Source organism: Neodiprion pinetum, chromosome 6 (genome assembly GCF_021155775.2).
Source record: "Neodiprion pinetum isolate iyNeoPine1 chromosome 6, iyNeoPine1.2, whole genome shotgun sequence".
NCBI lineage: Eukaryota > Metazoa > Arthropoda > Insecta > Hymenoptera > Diprionidae > Neodiprion > Neodiprion pinetum.
This window is the reverse complement of record NC_060237.1, coordinates 25,323,554-25,347,163: the sequence shown is the minus strand read 5'-3', so window position 1 is coordinate 25,347,163 and position 23,610 is coordinate 25,323,554. Positions and strand designations below refer to the sequence as shown.

At 36.8% G+C, this 23,610-nt stretch overlaps 1 protein-coding gene across 4 annotated transcripts in view; it reads right to left on the bottom strand.

Annotated features, from left to right (window-relative positions):
• Nucleotides 1–982: 982 nt before the first annotated feature.
• LOC124221750 (glycogen synthase kinase-3 beta) overlaps nt 983–23,610 on the bottom strand; it is a 30,946-nt gene continuing 8,318 nt past the window's right edge. Inside the window, exons 1-7 of one of the 4 annotated variants that reach the window (XM_069136890.1) lie at nt 13,080–15,237; nt 8,586–8,776; nt 8,401–8,484; nt 6,926–7,036; nt 5,967–6,204; nt 5,595–5,788; nt 983–3,780 (exon numbers count right to left, since the gene is read on the bottom strand). In XM_069136890.1, the coding sequence (XP_068992991.1) occupies nt 3,400–3,780; nt 5,595–5,788; nt 5,967–6,204; nt 6,926–7,036; nt 8,401–8,484; nt 8,586–8,776; nt 13,080–13,266 (1,386 nt within the window). In that variant the 5' untranslated portion in view covers nt 13,267–15,237 and the 3' untranslated portion in view covers nt 983–3,399. Of the gene's footprint in view, nt 3,781–5,594; nt 5,789–5,966; nt 6,205–6,925; nt 7,037–8,400; nt 8,485–8,585; nt 8,798–13,079; nt 15,238–23,610 lie in introns of those variants that run through there. The other 3 variants (XM_046632027.2, XM_069136891.1, XM_069136892.1) reach the window with 3 other exon arrangements.

Below are 23,610 nucleotides of genomic sequence, written 5' to 3'. Positions count from 1 at the left end.
TGGATATTAGTTTTGATTATAATGATGAATTTATTTACCTTAAAGCAGCCTATGGTCAGAACTAATGTGACACGAATTATAATTTCGTATACATTTATACATGCATGTATATACAATACAGATTTATTATATACATGCACGCATAACATTAACAATGAACATTAATTACACTTAACTATGTTACGAAACTATGAATGACAGGTGAGAATGCCATATGGTGAGGATTAATAAGAATTAACCTTTCTATCCACATTTTTTAGTTTTTTTTTTTCCTTTTTTTTATACAATAATAATATTATCCTTATAATTATTATTTTGCATACCTTTGCTATTTAAATTAATGTAATATAATATAGATATATAAATAATATACAGATACGAATCTAGAGAGATAGACATATTGTATATATATTTATATACGTATAAGTGTACAATATTAGACTTTCACTATATTACACGGGTATATCATCCCCCCCTCCCCGCCCCCCGCCCTTCCTTCCTCCCGCCCTCTTTTATCCATATTGGTGTGATTGAAGTGTTGCCACGAGCTTTGAAAAATCAAAGACAACAGAGACCAGAAATTAATTAATTTAGCCACTTTTTCCAACCAGTTTGCAACTGGAACATTGTAGAATGATGACTGCATTGCAGTAATACCGTGGCTAGATAACTAGTTGGGATACTGTAGGGTGGATCAAAACCAGTAATAATGCAGTTGTCCGAAAGATGCTAAGGGATTTATTTATACGTCATACGATTAGGAGCAATTCTTCAGTGTCACATAAGTTTCACTTTGTAAATATTCACACTTAAGACTCAAAACACTAATGCAAAACTACTACTCATATTAGAACACATTGCTTGGTAAGAATCGTTGATCGAAAGTAGGTTCGGATATCCACACTATTCTCAATGCAGTCATTAGTCATTAAAAAATCCTAGACATCTAGAATTAAAGGTAGATTAGATTAAATCGAGCTAATTCAATCAATTTATTTATTCACAATAATAATTACGATAAATAATCAACAATCTGTTAAGGCGTGCGATTCAAACTTCGTGTCTTATTACCATTCACAGCGTTATTTGACCTCCTCGGTTTTGAATTTAATGTTTTTCTCCGCCTGAAATACGAAATAACTTATTATAATCAAAGTATGACGTTTTGAGAATGGACCAACTTCTATTTTTAGTTGTGCCTGTTGAAAAATTTAAGTATAATAAACAGAGTCCTAAGATAAATAAATTATTTACGTAAAATTATTAAAACTGGCAATTCAATGCCATTATCATGTTATAAGCAACACATGTCGACTTACGATTTGCTATTTCACTTTTTTTTCAATCGGAGTAGGTGAATATTGTAAACCAGAGATTGCAGTACAAAAGTTGTTAATTTTGAATATTGATTTTAATCGATAATTTAGAATCAAAACTATAGCGTATCGTTAAACGGAGCAATCATGGAAAACTTAATGAAATATCAACATTTATAAAATTCTAAAACGAATGGTCAGCTCTTTCTTCTTTTTAAAGAAGGAAATCAACGGTTCAGGTACGTCCATTCCTATATTATTGCCAACAATGGTTTATCCACCATCTGTAGTAAATGAGTACGACCAAAATGTGCTCTCATGATGCTGTAGTCTCGTTCTGCCAAACTGCGACGTGTCTAATGCAATAATGGAACAGTGAAATTCCCACATATTCAATACACGTCAAAGACTATTTACGTTTTCATGTTTTCGCCTCGCGCACAGACGTACCTTTCTCAATTCCCATTATCAGCAGCTTTTCTTTGCAATATTATGATATGCATGTCTGTAGGTATACTAAACAGTATATATCGTGTAGATACGAACAAAATGCAAAACAGCTTACTGTTCGAAAAGTTAAGTAAGAATGAAAAACGTAACTGTTTACCCTTTCGTCAGATAATTTATATCGATCAGAAAAAATGAAAAATCCACGTTACTAACCGTCTCCAAGTATATGTCCAACCAGGGAACAATATTTTCAATGTAAGCTAATTTTCACAAAAATTGAAGAAACAAAAAACAAAAGAGAGAAGAAATATCTAGACAATCAGCAGAATAAATATGGTAAATATGGAAGTCGAAAGAGAAACCGTCTTTACAAGTATGCAGTTCGTATCATGAAAATTTAATTGGAAACTCATTTTAATATGGCTGCACTTTCTATTCAACTATACTTTGACAATAATATAATTAGCTGATAACATTTTTGTCTAAGTTCTCTCTAGTCATGTTAGAAATACGTGTTTAAGGTTTCAAATATCGTCTTACGACGATTCGTTCGCACACACTTCGAGCATTTCAATGAAACACACTTATAATATTATCTGTAGTAATCACATGTGTTAAAGTTTGAACACAAAAATTAAAAATACTACTACACGTATTATATGTACAGGATATTTCACTTGGTACAGAATATCGTACGATTATTTTAGTATTTCTCTACCTTCTAAAACTTTTTTACCAGCACAACATTTTTTCTGGCTCTTTTTCTTTTCCTTTTAAACCATGGTTCTTGGTCTGTAATAAATGAAACGTCATGTACTTATCGTAATGAGAGTTTAATGTAGCGTGTACTTCAATCCGACTGGCATTTTTTTCAAGCTAGCTTCGTAATTACTTAAAAAGACGATGCAAGCAATATTTTTGCTACTAAATCTTAGATTACATATTTTCAACTAACATGTTGCTTTTTACGTTGACGGAAGAGGCTTCTAGTTCTAACCAGTCCCCATATTGTAGACTAATTCCATAGCGGCAACAGAACTTTTGCCTGGACTTTATACAATTCGTGACAGTTTCTTTCAAATATTCTACTCACAACTTAATTTCTTTTTTTCAATTTTAATGCTGTTAAATTGCTTTCAGCCATTTAGTCAGAGTTTGCAAAGACACATGAATAAATTTGAAAGCGAAGCTTTCAATTGGTTCGTGTATACAAAATAAAGAATATTATATGTAAGAATATTTTTCAGAACTCTAGTTAGTTAATCGTATGAACTTGTCAATGCGAAGCCATACATGGAAATATTTTAGAGAAACCTTATACTTTGGTAAAATTCGTCTAACACGATTTTAGTACCAATTTCCATTACCAGTGCCGGACTAATACTTTATATAAATTGCTGTTCAAGAAAATACTAAAAGTCTGAGCTGTGTGAACATAATGTGATTAAGTGTATAAAAAATCAAGAGTGTAAGCTTGATGAAAACTGTACAATAGTCCAGGAGGAACTGCGCAGAGTGTCTCGATTCAGTTTAGAATGTTAGAATGATACATCCTCTTCAGAAGCTCTCAAAGTTATTTTCAGGGTATTCTAGTATAATTTCTTTAATTTTTTAAAATGTAAAAAAATGAATTCTAAGCCATGTTCGACTGGCTTGGGTCCGTGTTTTGTGTGGTGGTCGGTGTACTGATGTTTGCGCTATTATCGCTAGAGTTACCGCTGGCTCCTGCAGCTGCATTAGTAGCTTCTGACTGGGCACCAGGATTATCCGATGGTTGCATGTACTTTGGGATTAGGATAGGAGTCAGGGTTGGTTGAATTTGCAGTTCCTGTTCCGTGAAGTTGAAAAGAGGTGGAAGTTCACGACCATTTGGCAATCGAGTACATTGCTCCCTCAATTCGTTGAAAAATGAATGAGCACAGGCTTGCAGGGGCGTCATTCGCAAGGATGGCGTGTACTCTAGAAGTCGGGCAACAAGTTCCATTGCTTCGGGCGGTGTACGTGCCCTAAATACCTAAAAACCCAAGAATTCGTTATGAAAAGATATGATTCACATTTCGAATCCTTAATTTTCTACCAATGACATAACATAGTATTCCGGATTTAAATTACACCTTCAGTTTGGTTGGGCACTGCATTTTTATATATGTAAAATCCGTAGAGGAGGAAACTAGATAATAAGTGAAATTTCAACTGAAGTACGTGGAATTGTAATTTTGTTTAGTTTTTATCGGAATAAAAATTTATTCCATTCAACTGCTTTTCCTCAGTAAAATGAGTATTGTTTACTTGAAAAAGCAATGAAACTAAAAGCTTAACTGTGAGAAAAGACGATTCTTGCCGACTATTCATATTGCTAGATTGATACCACGAAAAAAAAAAAAAAAAAAGGTTTCGAGTTGCTCCTATACGTTTCTATAAAAACTGAATGATGACTTTACACCGAAGTATCAGTCAACTCAACTTGTGGTCCAACTACGAAGTAATACTGGTCCAACATTCGCCATTTGCCAAAGTAAATCGAGGCTATGACAAAGCTGTACTATTGACATTACTATGAGTTTGTGTCGTGAGTAGTAGCCACACTGTGCAGCAAATATTGGTAATGCATTGTAGTGTTTGAGTGTAGCAGTATTAAATTGTGTTTTAAATACACTGAAAATTCATTCGTGATCATACGCGTCCTGCACACAATGTATCATTAAAAGTAGAGCACTTATAGCAGCTGTTACATAGAGAGTCAGATACTTTTAATTTGGACTAGCTTAACCATCAATATTCACTTACAAATAAAATAATATTTGACAATAATTTATAGCTCTATCTGTATGTATTTTGAACAACTGCTAACCATACATGTACTTAAAGCACAGACCACCTGCGAATTCAGAGGTCTTCGCTTCAGTGCAACAGAAGACCTCCGAACGGGTTCAAGTAATCGTAATTCGTCCTCAATTTGTTTATTGTGTAGAACAGATATACCAAAATATTAGAGTAAGTGATATTTTTATACTTGCTAGCGATTGCAAGACACTACACGTGATACATCAGGGTTAGTGGTGTTAGCTGCGATTGCTTCGCTTAGAAGTATTCATATTTTTTAGCTGTATTTTGTTAGTTCCAGTTTGCAAAATGAGAAGAATAGAAAAAAAGAATAAAATAAAAAAAGGAGAAGAAATTCATTACAGCCATAACACGTTCCAAGATATATCACTTACTCTAATTTTTTGGTGCTCGGTCGAACATTTAGGCGCGCTCATTCGTTGAAGCATTAACTGTAACCACGAGTACAAGTTTTGGTTGATCAACAATGATTAACAAAGGATTTTACCCATGCAGAATCGACTAGTTTCTCAAAGTGCACTTGAACAATGGTCGATTCCATAACGCAGTACGTATAGACAATTATATTAATTTGATGTTCTATGTCTGTTATGACTATCATGGCGTTAAATACAATACCTGATGTGTGCATATGAGGTAAATGTGATGCTTCAAGTATTTTGTTCACAATGTTCAAAACACCACATATATACGTACTGTGTAGATTTCGTTGAAATAAAATTTAGAGGCACGTATAAGTCGATTCACCTGGTCAGGCTTCTAGACAAGTTGATCAAAGTTATTTTGTGCACAGAAATCCAATTTTCTACCGTATTTGATAGTTGACAATGATAAACGATAGCCAGTTTCATAATAACTTTCGAAGAAATATTACCCTTGATTACTTCTTCTATTCTTATTCATATATTTATACAACACTGATCGACGTTCCAAAAACATTTTGTACTGTACCATAAAGTTATAAATTGATGTAAAAGAAAATACCTTTTGCCAGGGATGTGACTTGATCTGAGGGAATTTAAATTCTGTATAGTTGGGGTTCATTTCTCTGATTTGTTCACGAGTCGGTGTGCCAAGAACTTTTATGATCTCGACAAGTTGATCGACGCCACTATCGCCAGGGAATATTGGCTGACCAAGTAATAATTCTGCTAGCACACAGCCTGCACTCCATACATCTTCAATCACAAAGAGAAAAGGATGTGATCATCATAGTAGCATATGAATTATTGATGTTTATGGTTATAACTAGGAATGTTCATTATTTATATATTATGCATTCATCCATGATTTGCAAAATATTTTTTATTTCACTTTCCTCAACCCTTCGTAAGAAAATGAAAGAACTAAACTTACCAATCTTTGTGGTGTAGTCAATTGCACCGAAAATGAGTTCTGGTGCACGATAATAGCGACTACAAATATAGGATACATTTGGTTCACCCTTAACCAAATGTTTGGCTGAACCAAAATCGCAGAGCTTAAGCACGCCCGTTTCCGGATCCAAAAGAAGATTTTGCGGTTTGATATCTCTGTGGCATATTCCCAACGAATGAATGTATGCTAATGACCGGAAAAGCTGGTACATGTATAGCTGAAATTAAAAAATTGACATCATCAAGATCCGGCTTTCATTTATAAATAAGTATTTTGTAAAATACTCCAGAGACGTTTCATAAAAGTATGCACATATTTCGTGCAATTTTACGTTTGTGTACATTAAAAAGTAGCAAATGAAAATCACACAACACACGTGTTTGTAGATATAGAAAGAATTATGTTATGTAAGCGTTCATGCCGTCATCTCGCTGATTATCAATATTATTATTATCATGACTATCATGTGGAAAGTATATTTTATACTATTTCAGTTGCGTCGCAGAATAATGCCAGTACGAGATATCGAAAGGCTATCATCGAAGTTATCAAGTTTTGTTATCAGTTTATTGCACGTACGCTAATTGCAAACATAGCACCAAACAGATTGTTTGAAGAACATTATCTATTAGTCAATTAATCGATCATAAATAAAGTATAGATGGAATGTGCAGCTGCATAATTTTTCTTATCAAGGTTCTTTGACATGTACTTTCACTTATTCATTTAGGCCGCAGTGAGAATGCTAAATTTCTACCTTCCGAATTGCAATCGTTTGCTTTAAAATAGCCTGATTGATTCACAATAAATATTAACATAAAAGGTTCATTTAGCAAACTTAAAATAGAAAAGTGTGAAAATGTTTGGACAATTAATAAGATACTAACCAATAATCGCTAAAAAAGAGTAAGATAAGAGAAGCTTGGAGTTAAACGTACCTTGATGAAACTGATGGGTATCGTTTGTTTGCTTTTGCTATAGTGTCTGGCCACTTTGTACACAGTTTCTGGGATGTATTCCAGCACTAGATTGAGATACACCTCGTCTTTCTGCAGATAAATAAAGACCATGTATTTGTTAAATAATATATTCTGGTTGAATTCAAATTTGTTACCGCAGCCATAGGGCCTCAAATATTATGTAATATCACTCAAATTTATTTCCATTATGTGTTATTGCATTGTTTATACTAGCACGTGTAACTATGCTGTATTTTGTATCAAGCCTAAAATTATCAGTATTATCATCATTATTGTATCAAGTTACGTTGGTTACTCGAGATATTCTGAGTAAATAGGATGTGATCACAACGTTATGAGTGTAGACATATTCAAAATAAAAGCAAAATAAATAATGAAATTAATAGGAAATAAAGTGTACAATCCACATTAGTAAGTGTAATAAATAGCAGGAAGTGGTAAATGCTACCAAGTTATAATAAAATTACCTGTAAACACAGGTATCGGAACATCGTATTACTAAACTGTGTTTTCTTGAATAAGCAAAATGGTAATTTCTGTACTGAAAATCTAGTTTTCATTTGGCATTCGTGAATTCACATTTTTCCTAGGGTTCTTATCCATTAAATGTAGACTATAAACGATAAATTATGATAATTTTCTATAACTAGCAAAGCGCATTAGATTCTAGATCCAACATTAAGTCCAGAAGTGTTTCAATATCCTTGTTGTAAGAAGCATCAAGACCTAGGGCAAATTTATAAAAAGGATTTTCGAACTACTGGGTCCGTTTCACTTACGTCAACATGAAAAACTGGGTTAGTCGCGGTTAAGATGTTCTATAAAAATAACATAACAATGATTCTGCATTAAACTAAAATAGATATTTCTAGTTGACACACTATTTCAGGGTGGCAGTGAATAATTATTTTCTCATTGAAAAAACTGAAATAATTACTTGTGAACGGTGAAAATTCAACCAAGGTATTTCTGACCGTACAAATGTTCGATAAACCTATCGTTTATTTTTAACTATTCGTTACACAAAATTGGCCATCTATCAACAACTTGAAATCACTAAATTGAAAGTCATCAGAAACTAAAGATTCTGTCAGATTGTACCAGTGATAATTACACAGGAGACGTGTCGATTGTTCTCAATGGTTGCAACTATTCGATTATGAAAGAATCGTGATTTATCATATTCCGATCATGAAAATAAAATGATAAAGTAGAGTGAGTTGTGGACTCATTGAAATTCAGCTTCCGCCCTGCCAATCGAACTTCTATAAAAGCATGCCAAACAATTTCATTGATAGGTCATCCTAATCGGCTGCTTTGCTATTTCTGTGCGATAGTAACATTTGTGGACGGAATATCCAGTTTGTTAAATCGTATAAATATATAATTGAGACTAATATTGGTATACGTATACGTAAAGTAATAGAAATTACCTTATCACCACTAGAATAGAAGAAATATTTAAGTTTTACGATGTTGCAATGCTCTAGACGTCGCATGATTTGAAGTTCCCTGTTCTGAAAAAATAACGATTAAGATTAATTACGCTTATTCTTATATCTATATCTACACTATTATATATACTTTCTTCTAAATTCAACAATAAATATCTCGTTACCTTAAATCGTTTATCCTGAAGGACTTTTTTGATGGCAACCATTTCGCCGGTGTCACACAACTTGGCTTGGTAAACGACACCGAAGCTTCCATTTCCGATGACTTTGGTGTCGGTGTAGGCAACTTCTTGAGGACGGTCCGGCCCAGCTCCTGCACTTGCCACTACGGTGGTCACCTTGCTGCCATCCTTGCCTGCATTGTACATCGCACCACCCATAGAAACAACCGAAAACCACAACGCTACAGTACAGCGAAAGTAATAGAAGAAAAATAAATTTCTACTGCGGCGCAATACGCACGAAGAAAGCCAAAAAATACTCTCCAGGACGAGCCACTAATATTCGGAATATCATATACAGTATCAAAATTTTATTCCAGCCTCGTTGCTATCTTGAATTTCAATGATGGACAAATCGAGTCTATGCATTTGAAGGAATATGAGTTGATGTGAGTTTGTTATGAAAAAAAAAGATGCCGCAACTTTTTTTAGTGATCATACGAATAGCCTGCAGAATTTCGCGACGCTCGGAACTCTGGTCTGAAGGAATCATATTAAAAACAGCATATTGGATTAGAGTATAATAGGGCTTAGGATTCTTAGATGATGTTGTACGATATACGAGGTGGTTTTTTTTTTTTAGAAACTATGTACTTCGGCTGAAGCAAAAATAGATTTTCAACAGGTCATAAGAGGCTGTATATAAGAAAAGCTATTTTAAGAAAAATAAGCTCATCGTTAAACGAGAGAAATTAGTGATTACAATCATAACAACAAACCTGGTGGCAATTTAAAGAAAAGTATAACGGTAATGGGTATAAAGAATGCGTATATTTTTCGTCGTTTGTGTAACTGGGCTTGCAAATGACAAGTGTCAAAAGTAAATTAGGCATGCAGAGAGAAAGATATAGGGTAAGTTATTATCAACAACAGGAAATTTGAAACGTGCATACAAGTAGCTGCTAAGCGATTATTTCTAATTATATGCTAAGCCTTCCGGTGGTAGAATTGAAGGCTGTAGCGCTATTTTGGCGTCATGATGCTTCACACACACACACACCCATATATGTGTGTATATATATATATATATATATATATATATATATATATATATATTTGTACATATACTGTACGGCACAGCTGCAGTTTCGGAGAGGAATAGCGCAAATGTGCACGTTCGTTTGATTCTAACGTCGATATAGAGTTTGCGTAATATTTGGCTTTTATTTCTGGGACGTAGAGAACCATTATTATTACTCAAGTTTCGGTTCAAAGACCCATGAAGTATACGTATAATTACAGACATCTCGCCTAACAAACAAATGTATAAAAAAACTGAATGATTCTCTTGATACTCAGAGAAATATCTACGATTCGTTCAAAATATCTCACAGGATCATCGTCGAACCGTTTAACCGCAGCGAATAGTAACGATTTAAGATTGTGTATTTTCTAGCATCTACTGCGAGCAATTTGCGTCAGTTAAAGTATTTCAGTCACTTTGAAGATAAAAAAATAAATAAAATAAAACACTTTGTCGCTTTTCTTTTGTGCTCAATTCACACACCGCAGTCATCTCATTGTCAGACCAGATCAAAGTAAAATTTGCACAAGAGTTCTCGTGACTCGTGTGCAAGCTCACATGCCAAGGCTCACAATTAACGCAACTTCCTCGGCCAATATTGACTGGAATTATATTATCTTGCCAAGTATAGACATGCGTCAACCTGCCGGCAAACTAAAGATCTAGTCATTTTCTAATATTACCGAAGACTAACGTCGATAACTCGAGTCGTATTCGCCTGAAAAATAGCGCTAAGGTGTGGATAATAAAGATGTAAGGAACTCGCGTTTATGGCTCAGTCGGAGCTAATTGACTTTGTTCTGAGACTTTTCACTCACTGGAACGCGATAAATATCTTCATCTGTCAACCGTTAAGGCCGTTCTGATACAGCAAGAATTACTTCTCGTTATAGTAATTCAAAAAGCAAAGAAACGACCAGGCAGAAAGTTCGCGTTCGTTGAACCTTCGAGGCAAATTGAGGCAGGATGTAACAGTGATAAGAGACCGGATACTTTTTAACCATACGTTTGGTACTTTGCGAAGTGCTAATTGCAAGATACTTTAGCAACAATAATGAGAATGCATTCTTATCGCGATTAATAGTCAACATTCGAGTGCTCGATCCTTATTATGTAAGCATGAATGAGAAAAATGATAACTTGGCCATTTAATATATCGAGAAAAAAAAAAGTGTAGTTATTTTTCGTTTGCTTTTATTTTATAAAACTTCTCTCTCAAGCGACACTATCTATTTCTACATTCGTATGCATTAGAATTTTTTTGCAAAATCATCGCACAAAATGTCATACCAATACTGCTCGCCGTTAAATCTCTACTGCTCTGCTTCGTGTTGGAAACTGTTGCTGCTTTCATTCGATGTTCATACTTGGAACGAATTAGCAATTATATATAATGAAAGGTTTCCTGCCGTGTATTTTATTTCTATTTTTTGTATTTATTTATGATTATTTTTCAATGATTTTTTTACTGGCCTAAATTCATTTTCGCTCCATCCTGTCACTTTGACAGTTGAATGGCAGTATCTTGGTCGATGCAGCTCGCAAAAAAGACAAAAAAAAAAAAAAAACAGCACGGTAAAAAGGAAAAACGGACGATCGAATGATAACTTTTTCTGCCAAAAGAGCGAAATTGCGATCGAATATTTTCTTTACCGTTAGCCTACAATAAACACGAGATGTGCCGATACTTAGAATAAGGTAATAAAATCATTTTTACGCCGATCAATACAGCGTAAGTGTTGCAGTATCTTCTGCCGTGAATTTTTAGTACGATTACATCAAAAGTCAATTGATATTCGCATGATATTTTCAAGGACTTCGGTTGTATCCTTCATTATAATGAAAATGATACTTGAAATCATTGTCAATCGGTTGAAACCTGTACAGAGACCTTTCTAAAAGGATCAGGTTTTTTTTCATTCATATTGTGGGCGTATACAAGAGGACTGTTCTCAATTACAATTACGTTCTGACCTAAATTTGAATTTACAAAGAGAAAAGAGGTCAAGAAAATGTAGCCACTGCCAAATTGGCGTGGCTCATTCCAACCTTGAGGGGTGGAGAGAGAAAGAGAGGGAGAGAGAGAAGTATAAAGAGTTATTTCTTATTGCCTGTGTTACACGAGTTTTCAACAAATTTTACAACGCTTGCCTGTAAACATCATGCACGGCATAAGCATGTAAATAGCATAGCATACGATATTGAAATGGTTAATTATGCTCGATAAATGAAGCCGCCATATTTGTCACGCGTAACCGCTGTACGATACATATATACTTATATGTATTACATATATATGTATGTAGATGAGCTATTTTCTCCTATGTACGTAATCCGAGCGAACACCTGCTGAGAGTTATGCGGTTTCGCCCTGCTTCTAATAGCAAAAACCTATCACGATTCGCATCTAGGTACATACGTGGTGTATACGTAACGTTGTTACAATACTCGCGGGTACTTATTGCGTAGGAACGGCGCGGCACAATAAATTAATGCATAAAACCAAATGAATATTCAGATCGTACGAGGAGCTGAAGTTAAGCAAACGTCTCGCTTGCCAACGCGTATATTTATAAGCATATAGTTCGAACAGTACACCTACTTCAACGACAAACAGCTACGTTTCACAAAGATTCACCTAGCCTTAAGTCAAACGTAAGCTTAGAACATAAAAAAAGGGGGAGAAAATTACAACCGTAGTAGCTCTCGGCTTTTGACTTTTATGAAAGCAATAATTTTTTACTTGGGTAAACGTGGAAGCTTGTCGACTAGTTTTAAGCAGATCACTTTGCGCTGGCAGTTTGTTTTCTCTAACTTGACCGTTATAGAAATCATCACGATAATTGTGTAGACTCGGGATTTGATAAAAAAAAAAAAAAAAAACTTTGATCAACCGTATGAAAAATTATCCATAACATTCGTAATTTGTCAAGAATTCATTTGCAAGTGACGAGAGCACTTTTTAGCAAATTAAGCAGCAATTAACGATATTGGAGTAACGACATCTTGTCATCTCTGTGCAAGTTGTTCATTTCATACGCATCCATGACTATTTGTCTACAATAATACACAATAATCGGTTTAAAATTTATCCGTCACAATAAAAATTCGTATTCGCGAGACAAAAATACAGACAAATATATCAAGCACGCGATGCGAACACGTGGTTTGATGTATTAATGGCACGTCTAGGTGTACCGAAATATTTCAAAAGCAGACAACAACAAATCTCCATTTTGCTTGTTTCACTCACATTCACGAGCGAGGGTCAAAGCTCCGTCGGAATTTCTTTCTCATTTTATAACCTTCTTCGAAACAACTCCACGAACTAGTATGATAATAATTTATTCATGGATGAAAAAGATCACCCGCGTTATAGCGCATTATATATAGAGCGTGAAAAAAAAACTTACGTTTTTTAACACCGAGATTTCGTAAAAATTTGCAAATCTTCTTGTAGGCACTGTCGGCCTCCTTTTCGTTGACTTCCAACGTGCTTTTCGACGCTGGTTTATCGCCCCTTTGACCCGACAGACAGAATTTTGGATAACGCCATTCCTGGCGCGGTTCTGACCAATTCAACGTGTTCGCGGGCGCCATTTATTTGTTTGTTTTATTTTTTTTTTTAACAACTTTGTACAAGTATATCGTTCAGTGTACTGGATTATTTCACGTTTTAAGGAAGGTTATACGGTATTTTGCCAATATTCCTATTTCCGCTTCGTTATAACTGGTTTGGTTACACGTGTTACAAATATGTATACACACACACGGTGAAATTCATTCATGAATTTAAAAAGAAAAATGCAAATCGATCCTTAAATCTTACGGACTCAAAGTCTTGGCTTAACCGTCGTAAGCCTGTAAAATCTTCGTTTATATCCGAGTGATATCACTGGAACCACCACGAATTATCATACATGTGTAAACACAATATTTCGAGACTGACGAACATTTTTATAGGATTTTAAAAAGCAAGAATAGTATTACGGAGAGAAAAGAGTTGAATAATATTCTTGACCTCGAGTAGATATTGAATTATGGATTAGTTGTTGAAATTTGATTATTCGCCGTTTTAGTTTATCGATAAGATTTCCACTTCTCGTCACTCTATGGTTTATACGTAACAACACGTGAGTGATGTATAAGAGGCTGTATAAGATTTCATTTTATAATGTATGTATATTTTTTTTTCGTCTCCGTTATACATCAACAGTTCAATTTACTTCCCCGTGAACATTTGACGAATATTGTTTGTTCGCGGTAAATATTTTGTCAGCGAGTCGGCTCTATTTTTAGCGGTCTGCACGCAGAATATGAGCGATATCAGTTGGTGCAAATAAAGATTTTTCTTCTCTCCTTTTTACGTTTCCACCACTTTCGAGATGTTTCATTTGAAAACAAAAAAAAACGTACTACGTGTAAAACACGCTCAAATATTTATTTGCCGTATAATATATCAGCAATAAAAACGAGCCGTGGCGCCGCTGGATTAAATCGCGTATGTAAAGAGAGAAGACCAAATATTATAATCAAATACACTAGATGTGATAATTTTTCCACCTTCGATACCGGAGTGTTGATTTTTATCAGTTTAGTATATTATCATTTATTACAGTCTCCGCGTTAATAGTCGTTCGATTTCGCATATTTGTATATGCTATTCTAATTTCACACACTTGGTCCGTGCACTTGCGACGCTATTATTGGACACGACGACGACGACGATGAGCACTGGAAGGCGAGACGAGGTTTAATAACACATGCGACACCACTCTCGATACGATATCCAAATCCAAACAATATATTAATTTTATTCAACGCTGTAGCGCGAAGCCGGGATCGATAAATAATTCACCAGTAACGCAAATCCCTGTTTCTACCGCTGCACAGCGCGATGGATGTCCGGGAATACACTGTAGTCAGGCACTGAACGAACGATTCAGTTACATACGTCACGGCATTTAAACGAGTAATGTATAAAAACGGAAAATTACAATAATGATGATTAAAATTACATTATCCACTTGTGAAGAAGAAATGCGATACTTTACATTTCACGTTTCAATGTTACTCGTGATAACGACGCACACAGCATTCACGGACACAGAATCTTATCGCCATTCTTCCTTTCTTTTTATCCTCTCAACTCTTCGTTTCTTTTTCAAATCTTCACATACGAACTATACCTATATACAGTTGCGTGAAATTATTTCATCATTAAAATATAAGCGAAAATATGTTAAGCGCGTATGTTTCCTTCGCATTGCAAATATGATGCGAGCGACGCGGTTAGCGGTTGAAGAAAAACACAAATTTTTCACCAATTTCTTTTGTCATCGTTTGTTCACATGTCAGTGATTAATCGCGCGGAGATTAATGAGGGAATGTTTCTAAAAGTGAGAAAAAAACCAGCGAGAACGGTCGATACCCCGAGCAATATACACAGATTTAAAGGCAGTAAAGTAAGAAACTGTCGTCGCCGGGTTGAATAACTGTTCACATTTTTAGGTCAGTTCTGGGGGCGACCTGTACGCGGCCGTCTGTTCACCGATCTGATGATATAGCGACTGACGATGAGGGAAGAGGTTGGCTTAGGAGAGAGAAACAGAGAGAAAGAGAGGCGTTTCCGAACCGAGTGGGGAGAATAGACCGACTCGTGTTAAACGTACGTTTACTATACCGCGTACATGTACGATGATTGTACATAGATAAAAATAGGCACAAACCATGCGATTCGAAAAATTCCAAATAACACGACGTGGCATTGGCATAGCTGTATGTGCGTAATAATTGGGAGGGAAATTCTCTCTGTCGGTAAAATCTTTGTTTCACCGAACAGAAGCAGCTTTGTTTTTTCTTCTATCCAATTCTATAGTAAATATTGTTGAAAAGTTTGTTGAAAAAACATTCGAGAATCAAGTGTAGCAAAAATGGGAAGTGTGTAAACAGAGCCTTGTTTTTTTTTATCATGTGGATAGTGGTCAGATTCTTGGAGGGTTTTGGGGTAATAATGATTTCATTTTTACTTGCGGTATAATTTCTATTAAGAGTCGCCGACGAATGGAAAAACAAAAAATTACAAAACCTGTAATACGAGACCGTGGATCAGACGAAATATACGAAATATACGAAATATACGTAATATGAGAAATATTTTTCCCCAGCACTTAAACTGCGTTATATGCCATACGTACAAAGAAACAAAATTTTCAAATCAAAAGGATTACAAATATATTAAATTGTCTTGAAATTTGCGAGAATGTATGAATTAAATTCCTGGTCCCTCTCTCCCTCTTTCTCTCTTCGTGTAATTAATAATTCAACAGCACAGATTACAGTTAATACAATAATAAGATAGTTAATAATAACAATCAATATATCGTTAAATATCTGCAAACGTCGCTCTCTATATTTATAAATACACGGGGGATAGGGAAAGCAGCGCGTCGCAACGAAATTGGCAAGGATGGAGAAAATCGTCGGCAACCGTCGATATTTCGCCTACGTCACGAGGCACACAAGGCACCTTATACGTCATCATTTCCATACCGCATACACATACTATGTATATTCGCGTACGTACGTAGAATCGTTCGCAGAATCGCACATACACACAATCGCACTTGGCAATAACAACGATTGCGGTACGATTCGGGGGTGAGACAAAGAAACAAAGATCGACGCAAAGTCCGCGCAGGAAATTTGCAGAAAACGCGAATGACCGCATTACGTACGTGTATACGAATGCGTGTGTGTGTCTATAATTGCACGCCTGTTGTACCCGACAACTCACTTCTCGGATCCCGCAAAGCGGGAATCAGAATCGCGTATTGTGTGATAGATTTTTTCCAATTCTTTGAAAAAAAATTTACAACATGCACGTACACACGTCACGACTATACCTAACATGCCAAATTTACAGTACGCAGGCATATTATCCGCTGCTAACGACCGCGCGTGGAAAAAACTTGAAAGGCGCGTCTCTCGCCAAAAAGTTTTTACTTGCTAACCGTGAGAAAAATCGCACACTATTATATATATTTACGAACAAAAAATGAATTATTGAAACCCACCTGATTCTTATCTTATTACATTATACCCCCAGTATATCCAATCAATTTCCAATGCTTGCATCAGTTTTTCCCTATATATATATATATAATTCATACATACATACATATTCTAATACATATGTATATGTAATGAGAAAACGACGCGTGGATAGATGCAGGCAGGATTCGGCGGATATGCTCGAGGGCGTAACCGCGAGTTTCAGACACGAGATTATACACAAGGCACGCATAATGAATAGGAATTGAGACGCGAGTAAAATGCTTGATGAACATAATATCTTGCAAGTTATGAAGAGGCAGCATCTACAGAGCGCACCGTGCAGCGTAATTGATCGGGAAGATGACGACGTTGTCGCTGTTATGGTCTAGCGAGTGGTGCTCGGAGAATTCCATTATCGTCATTAGACTCTGGAGGTTTTAATTGGTCAGCGTGTTTATTTCTTCTCAACTGTACGAAGTATTAAATGGAGCTCGCTTTATTCGCGTATACAATGGAATTTGTAATTGACGCCAAAGACGCGTTTCGGACAATTTGAACAACAACTTCCACACACTGCCTGCCTGTATTAACCTGTTTGCGACCGGGATTTTTTTTCGTTGATACATGCCTACTTTGGTGGGATACTTCTATATAATGATCCCCCAATGTTCCCCGGATATGTTCGAATCATGGCAACACCACTATTGTGGCGTTGCCGGCCGTCTAGAGGTTAATAACTACACCAAAGTTACACGGCTGCATCGTATAAGGTATACTCTGCGCAACTTTACAGCAACAAAATTTCATGAGATTCAAGTTAGTAACGTTACTTCGGACCCTTAGGAATGTCTGAAATTTGGGGTGGGGTTAAAGTTTCGAAAGCGCCTAATTCCGAATTACTTGGTGGTGAAACTTGAGTAGAAGAAATCAAACTTTGACGAAACAGCAAAGTTTCGAATGGTCGGAAACGCGACGGCTCAAAGTTCTGGAACGCAAAATTCCGAAAATTCAAGTTACGATAGAGCGATGTTTCGAAAAGTAAAGTTCCGCTAGAGCAAAATTTCGATAAAGTAGATATTATTCCGAAAATTAAAATATAGCGGAGTTTACTCAACGAGGGGGTGAAAAAAATCAGAAAAACCGAAAGTCAGAATGACCAGGATTGCGAACGTAAAAATATCGAAAATACAAAACAAAAAAAAGATTAAAGTGGTTAAATTTCAACAAGCCAAAAATTCACAGATCCGAAAATCTTGGATCATTCGGAATTTCGACGTTTCAGATTCTTAAATTTTCTCATTTTCGCACTTTCGGAACTTTGGCTTGTCAGAGTTATGCCCTTTCGGAACTTTGCACTTTTACAACTTTGAGCATCGGGTTTCGGACCGTTCGAAACTTCGATGATTCGTCAGAGGTTGATTTCTTTGCTTCAAATTTCGCTACGAAAAAATTTAGAATTTGGTGCTTTTGGAAGTTTTCAAATTCGGAATTTCAACCCCGCCCCTGAAATTCAGCTATTAAATCCCATAACAAAGCAAAAATGTTGATATTTTGAAAAGCCAATTTGACGGAAGTCATTCTAAAATTGCACAATAACCATTTTTTACCACCCGATGTTTCGTTACGTTAACGTTACCAACTTCAGCCTTGTAAAATTCAGCCGGCAAACATTGTAGAGGGGTTCGTTAACACTAACAATAAATTGAAAATCTAGTTTAGCTCGCTGTACAATTATTGCCATGCACGCGCGCAAATCGTCGTCTGGCCTGCATCCAGGTCTCAGTGATGTGCCTGTAATGCACAGGCATTAATAGAATCTGAAAGTAAGACAAGCGATTAATTGGCTAGGCTAAATTTGTCGTGAAGAAGGAAATTTCCGTACCACCGTTATATATTTACTATAATTATAATAGCAGGGTCGACAATTAATTCCATATACGTAACATAATGACCGGATTGAAGTTGTTAACGTCATCGTAACAAAATGTTGGAAAGAAATTTACCATTTTTAACTTTCGAAAACCTTTTTAAAGAAACTTGGATTTCGAAACAAGAGTGGAATTTCAATTTATTACGGTTTTCTCAATTTCAGACAATTCCCCAAAAGTCGCGAAATGACAGACTTCTCTCAACATGAATCGCCGCAGCAGCTTAACCAACTACAGCATGTTACATAACGAGATGCTGCTTCTTCCTAGTTTCTTAACTCCCTTCGTAAAAATGTCGCGTAGGTAATTATATTTACTACACGCGGTTATTCTGTTTACGCGCAAGTTCGCCGGACGCGAGACACTTATCGCCTATGGAGAATCCGTCGCGTTTTTCTTTTTCATTCCCCCCCTTAGCAAGGAATTTAAGAGCTACTACCGCACAGACGACAACTACGCGGCAGCTTGCGGACCTTGGATAAGTCGAGTGTGCAGGAAGAGAACGGGGTCGACTGACCGCTGAGCCATTATCTAGCATCCGCTAAAACGCGTTTCGATTACACATTTTTATTTTTAATATATTCATTTTTTTCCTTTCCTTTAATCTTCCTCCGAGCCTCCTCTGTTGCTTTATACCGTGGATCAGAGAGAAAAACGTTTCCATCGAATCAAAGGATATTAGATGAAAACTCCTTTGTACATTTTCAGTCGTATTATGTCATCTCGACGCTCTTGTTATACCGTCTATTATTGTAATGCTTGACGTGACACGAAGTCGTTATAAGTAAAATGCCGTATGCACACACCTTTAACATCCGCAATAAGTAGGCACCCAGCTGTTCCCCGTACGTTACATATACGTATATATTAGAATCTACGACGCATCGTCGGTCGGCTTGAACGGTCAGTCACGACAAACATAAGTGTACGACGTACACACGCGTATCATACTAACGCGACACGTGCCTCACACACAGTTACGCAAAGCTAAAGTTTTTAACAAGTTGCGTAATGAGAGACAAATTTGAAGCGTCTGACATACGTTTTATACCGGCGCAGCGAAAAGTTGCGGGGAATAAAATTGCACGCGTTAAAATATTACCAATGAGTTTTATTCAAAAGACTGCAGTTTATTATACTCGGATATGTGTAGTGGTTGAAAAAAAGTTTAAAAATAAATAAAAAAATATAACGAATGACACGCATCCGTCTGTAAAATTTTGGAAATTGGACCACCGAACGATCAAGTCCGTGGCGCAGATGGTTTCGACGAGAGATGAGAAGAAAAAAATGCGGTCGATCGGCGATATAATTTGCTTCGATGTTACAAAATCAGGCCTGTGGTCAAGGCTACGATGAGCTGTGGGCGCAGGGCGTATTTCAAAATCCATATACGTTGCGCGGGTGGCGAAAAACGAAAATAATTTTTTTTTATTTTCACTCTAAACTTATTCATTTTCATTAATCTACGTTACACCTGAAGAACGAGAATAAATCTTTAAAAACTCCGTAGCAGGCAATTTTTTTTCTCTGGACTCAGGGCGGTGATTTATACGTTCGTATACAGAGAATTTTGAAGAATAACTAAGGGGTTGTAAAAAAATAAAATACTCGTGTGTATAATGGCGTGAAAGAGAGCGACGATGCTTACGTATAACAGAAAGAGAGAAAAAATTCCTTCCTATTTCGAGACCATTGTAACAAAGAGCGTGTGCGCTCCCTCCTCTTCCCTTTGCACTTCCTCCTCCTCGCATGGCGTGGAAATATGATAATTTCGAAAAGACACGCGACTGGATCGGGGGAAGTCCCTGTGACACGTGATTAAACCGGCTACGGTACGTGCGGCGCTCGCGTTAGGATGAACAACGTTTTTAACAAAAACGATTATCATCTTCTCGGGGTGAAGTACAATAATAAAATTAAAACTAACAAAGAGACGTTTTTAAAGTGTTTGTGCACGTCTCGTACAACAGAGGAGACAGACGACGAGTGATTCGTACGAGTTCTAGGATCTTATAACTCGTGGCACATTCCACGTTTCAAAGAATTCTATTTCAAGTGATTTTCGCCTCAATATACTCGGCTTGCCCCGAAGTATATCAAGACTCTCGGTGTTTAACTAACTAAAACCCGACCTGGAAACGCGCCGCAACCAAGCTGGCCTTCCTGCACCCTCTAATTCGTGTACACGAGCTCAGGTTTCGGAAAGTTTATTCGTCATCGGCATTGGCGTTGGGTTCGCGAAGATGACGGAAGAAGATGACGATGACGATGATTATGATAATAATAATAATACAGAGATTATCGTCAAGTGTCTAAAACAATTAACGTCAATTGGTCAGTGTTTTTATCAGTCTTAGCAACGTCTATTATTTGCCTAACTTATAGACATAAGCGGGAACATCATTATACATATTTCTGTTATCGATGACGGGAGTTGTTTATTCGTCCAGGATCGTGAATGAAAATTGTCAACACGACCTGCGGAATGAAAATATTCGCAATTGTTTGCAAACAAAGAGACGGGCAAAGTTGTGTGAGAATTAATCGATCCTATGAAAAATTATACAATGTGCTGGGAGGAGGGTGAATTTTCGTCACATCTTTCGAGTGTGTCGAATTAATTAAGGTATAAATATTATATCATACCATGTCATGTCGGGGCGGTGCTGTGGCTCGTGATATCAGAAAATGTTGAAATTAGGTATAAAGAGAGGCGCGTTTAAGGGACCGGGTACTAAACCGGCAAAGTTTAACGATTTCACTCCGACACTCTTTTTTCTCGGAGGTGTGCGCGGAGGGTGAAAAGTATTGGAGGAAGTCGCGAGGAGAAGAGTCAAAGAACAAAGAACTATATACGAAAAATTCGAAGAACCCGACCGAGTAATTGCGAAGATGAACTCGATTGCGATGACGATAAATTGAGTCTGCGATATAAATTCGACGTTGGGTGAACCGATTGAATGCGCGTGGAAGTTACTCTGCGGTTATAAACAATTGCTGTAATGAACTGTAAAAATATGGCAAACGGTGTAACTGTGAGACATTGCGATAGGAAGAATTGGAAGACACGATAAACCGAAAGCAACAGCCGTGGAGTGAAACAACGTTCATTTGTAGATAATTCCTCCTCCGACTCGAGCGAGTAGAAGGATCGGTCCCCTCGTTAGGTACGTCATACCTACTTCTCGAAGAAAACGATAATTCTCCATCGAGTGAATAACGAGTAAAAAATGGCGATAGAAGCACTGCTAATAATAGAACGAAACCAGTTGTTTCCCCCGGGGCAATACGCGCGAACAAAATAACGCGTATACAGACATCCCGGCCCACGTTTGAACCCGCAAAGGGAGTAGGTGTAACGTACATATGTGTAATATCACCGTATATACCTGAGCCTCTGTAACCTCGGCCAGGATACACTTTTATGCCGCGTTTATGCCGTACGGATTGTGTTTGAGCTGTACCTCAAACCGGCGAGCAGGTGCTCGGGTGTGATGATTTTGCAATAAAAGGGGGTTGAACATTAACGGCGGAGGGAAGATTAAGATGCACGCTGGTAAATGGGAGAAACGGGGAGAGAGGGAGAGAGGGAGAGAGAATTCGTACGACAGGCTTCGCCTGCAAGCCTTGCGCGTGTATTACGCAAATACGTCACATTCCTATCGCGTCAAGTTTAAATCTCTCCTCACGTTTTACCCCCTCACGCCAGTCACGAGTTACTTGTTTCTCATTCTTCGTTACTCGTTTTTCGGCCTTTGATTTTCCTCGTCTTTATTTCTTTCGCATTCGTTGACGCGACGCCCTTTTCTGCATCTCGATCCTAATTGTTATTAAACGGGCAGCAAAAAGAAAAGATTGTTGGCGCAGGGAATCTGTGTCTTCTTTTGTCAAATAAAAATTATACTTGTACTTCCGGTTTCACGATTCAAGAAATTCGGTCGTCATATCCAATCTGATTACTATTTTTATAATGGTATTTGCTTATTGCGTATTGATAAATCGATCGAGTGTCAATAAAGAATGTGAAAAATCGTAGGAAATAATTAGACATAGCATAAACCACACACGTTGCTGCGCGAAAAAAGTAACGCCCGTGCACAAGAGTACTCGTTACTTTCAAGTTTGTACGTCTGCTGCTGTGTAGGATTCAAATTGCTTTGTTTTATTTATGAATCGTCTTCGACGTCTAGAGAATCTCCTTTTGGCCTAGGTTATACATGTGCGTATAGGTATAACGTATGAATGATTGTGAGTGAAGAACTCAGTGCCGCATAGCAATCCATGATGCATTTCTCTATCTCTTCACAATATCCGAGTGTCATTTTTTTTATTCTTCCTCTCGTTCCCTCCTGTAATTTTGTCCTTACAATTTCTTCCATCATTCATTCTCACAACCGTGATACGATGGTGATGATTTTAGATAGTATTATTGTGTAAGTTTTACACCTCTAATATGCACGGTGAAAATTTAATATGCGAAAAAAATTGACTCGCTGACTGCACGAATAAACGTTGAAATCGAGGCGGTATTTACATACACATTCCGTCTTTCACTCCCGTCTCTGCTTCCTTCTCCTAAACTTCTTTACCTCTTTCAAATCTCATCACGTCCCTTTGAATTCTTTCTTTCGTTCTTTTCATTCATCGGACGATAGGCATAAAGCCTGGGCGTCGATATTAATTTAGAAGGTAAGAACCGGACGACAAAAAATTCGACGATATATCCGATGAAACACATACGCGTATCTACCTCCGTTATATTAATTTATACGCATGTAGGCATTACAAGTGTTATAATATCACAAGGTACAGCTGTAATAACGAAAAACTGCGTAGGTGAAAAGATGACGGTCGTGAAAAATAGATTTGCCTATTTTTAATACGGTCTGCGTTATTTTCAGGACGACAAATTTGAACGTCGACGATAGTTAGGTAGTTATATACCTATGTCTGCGTA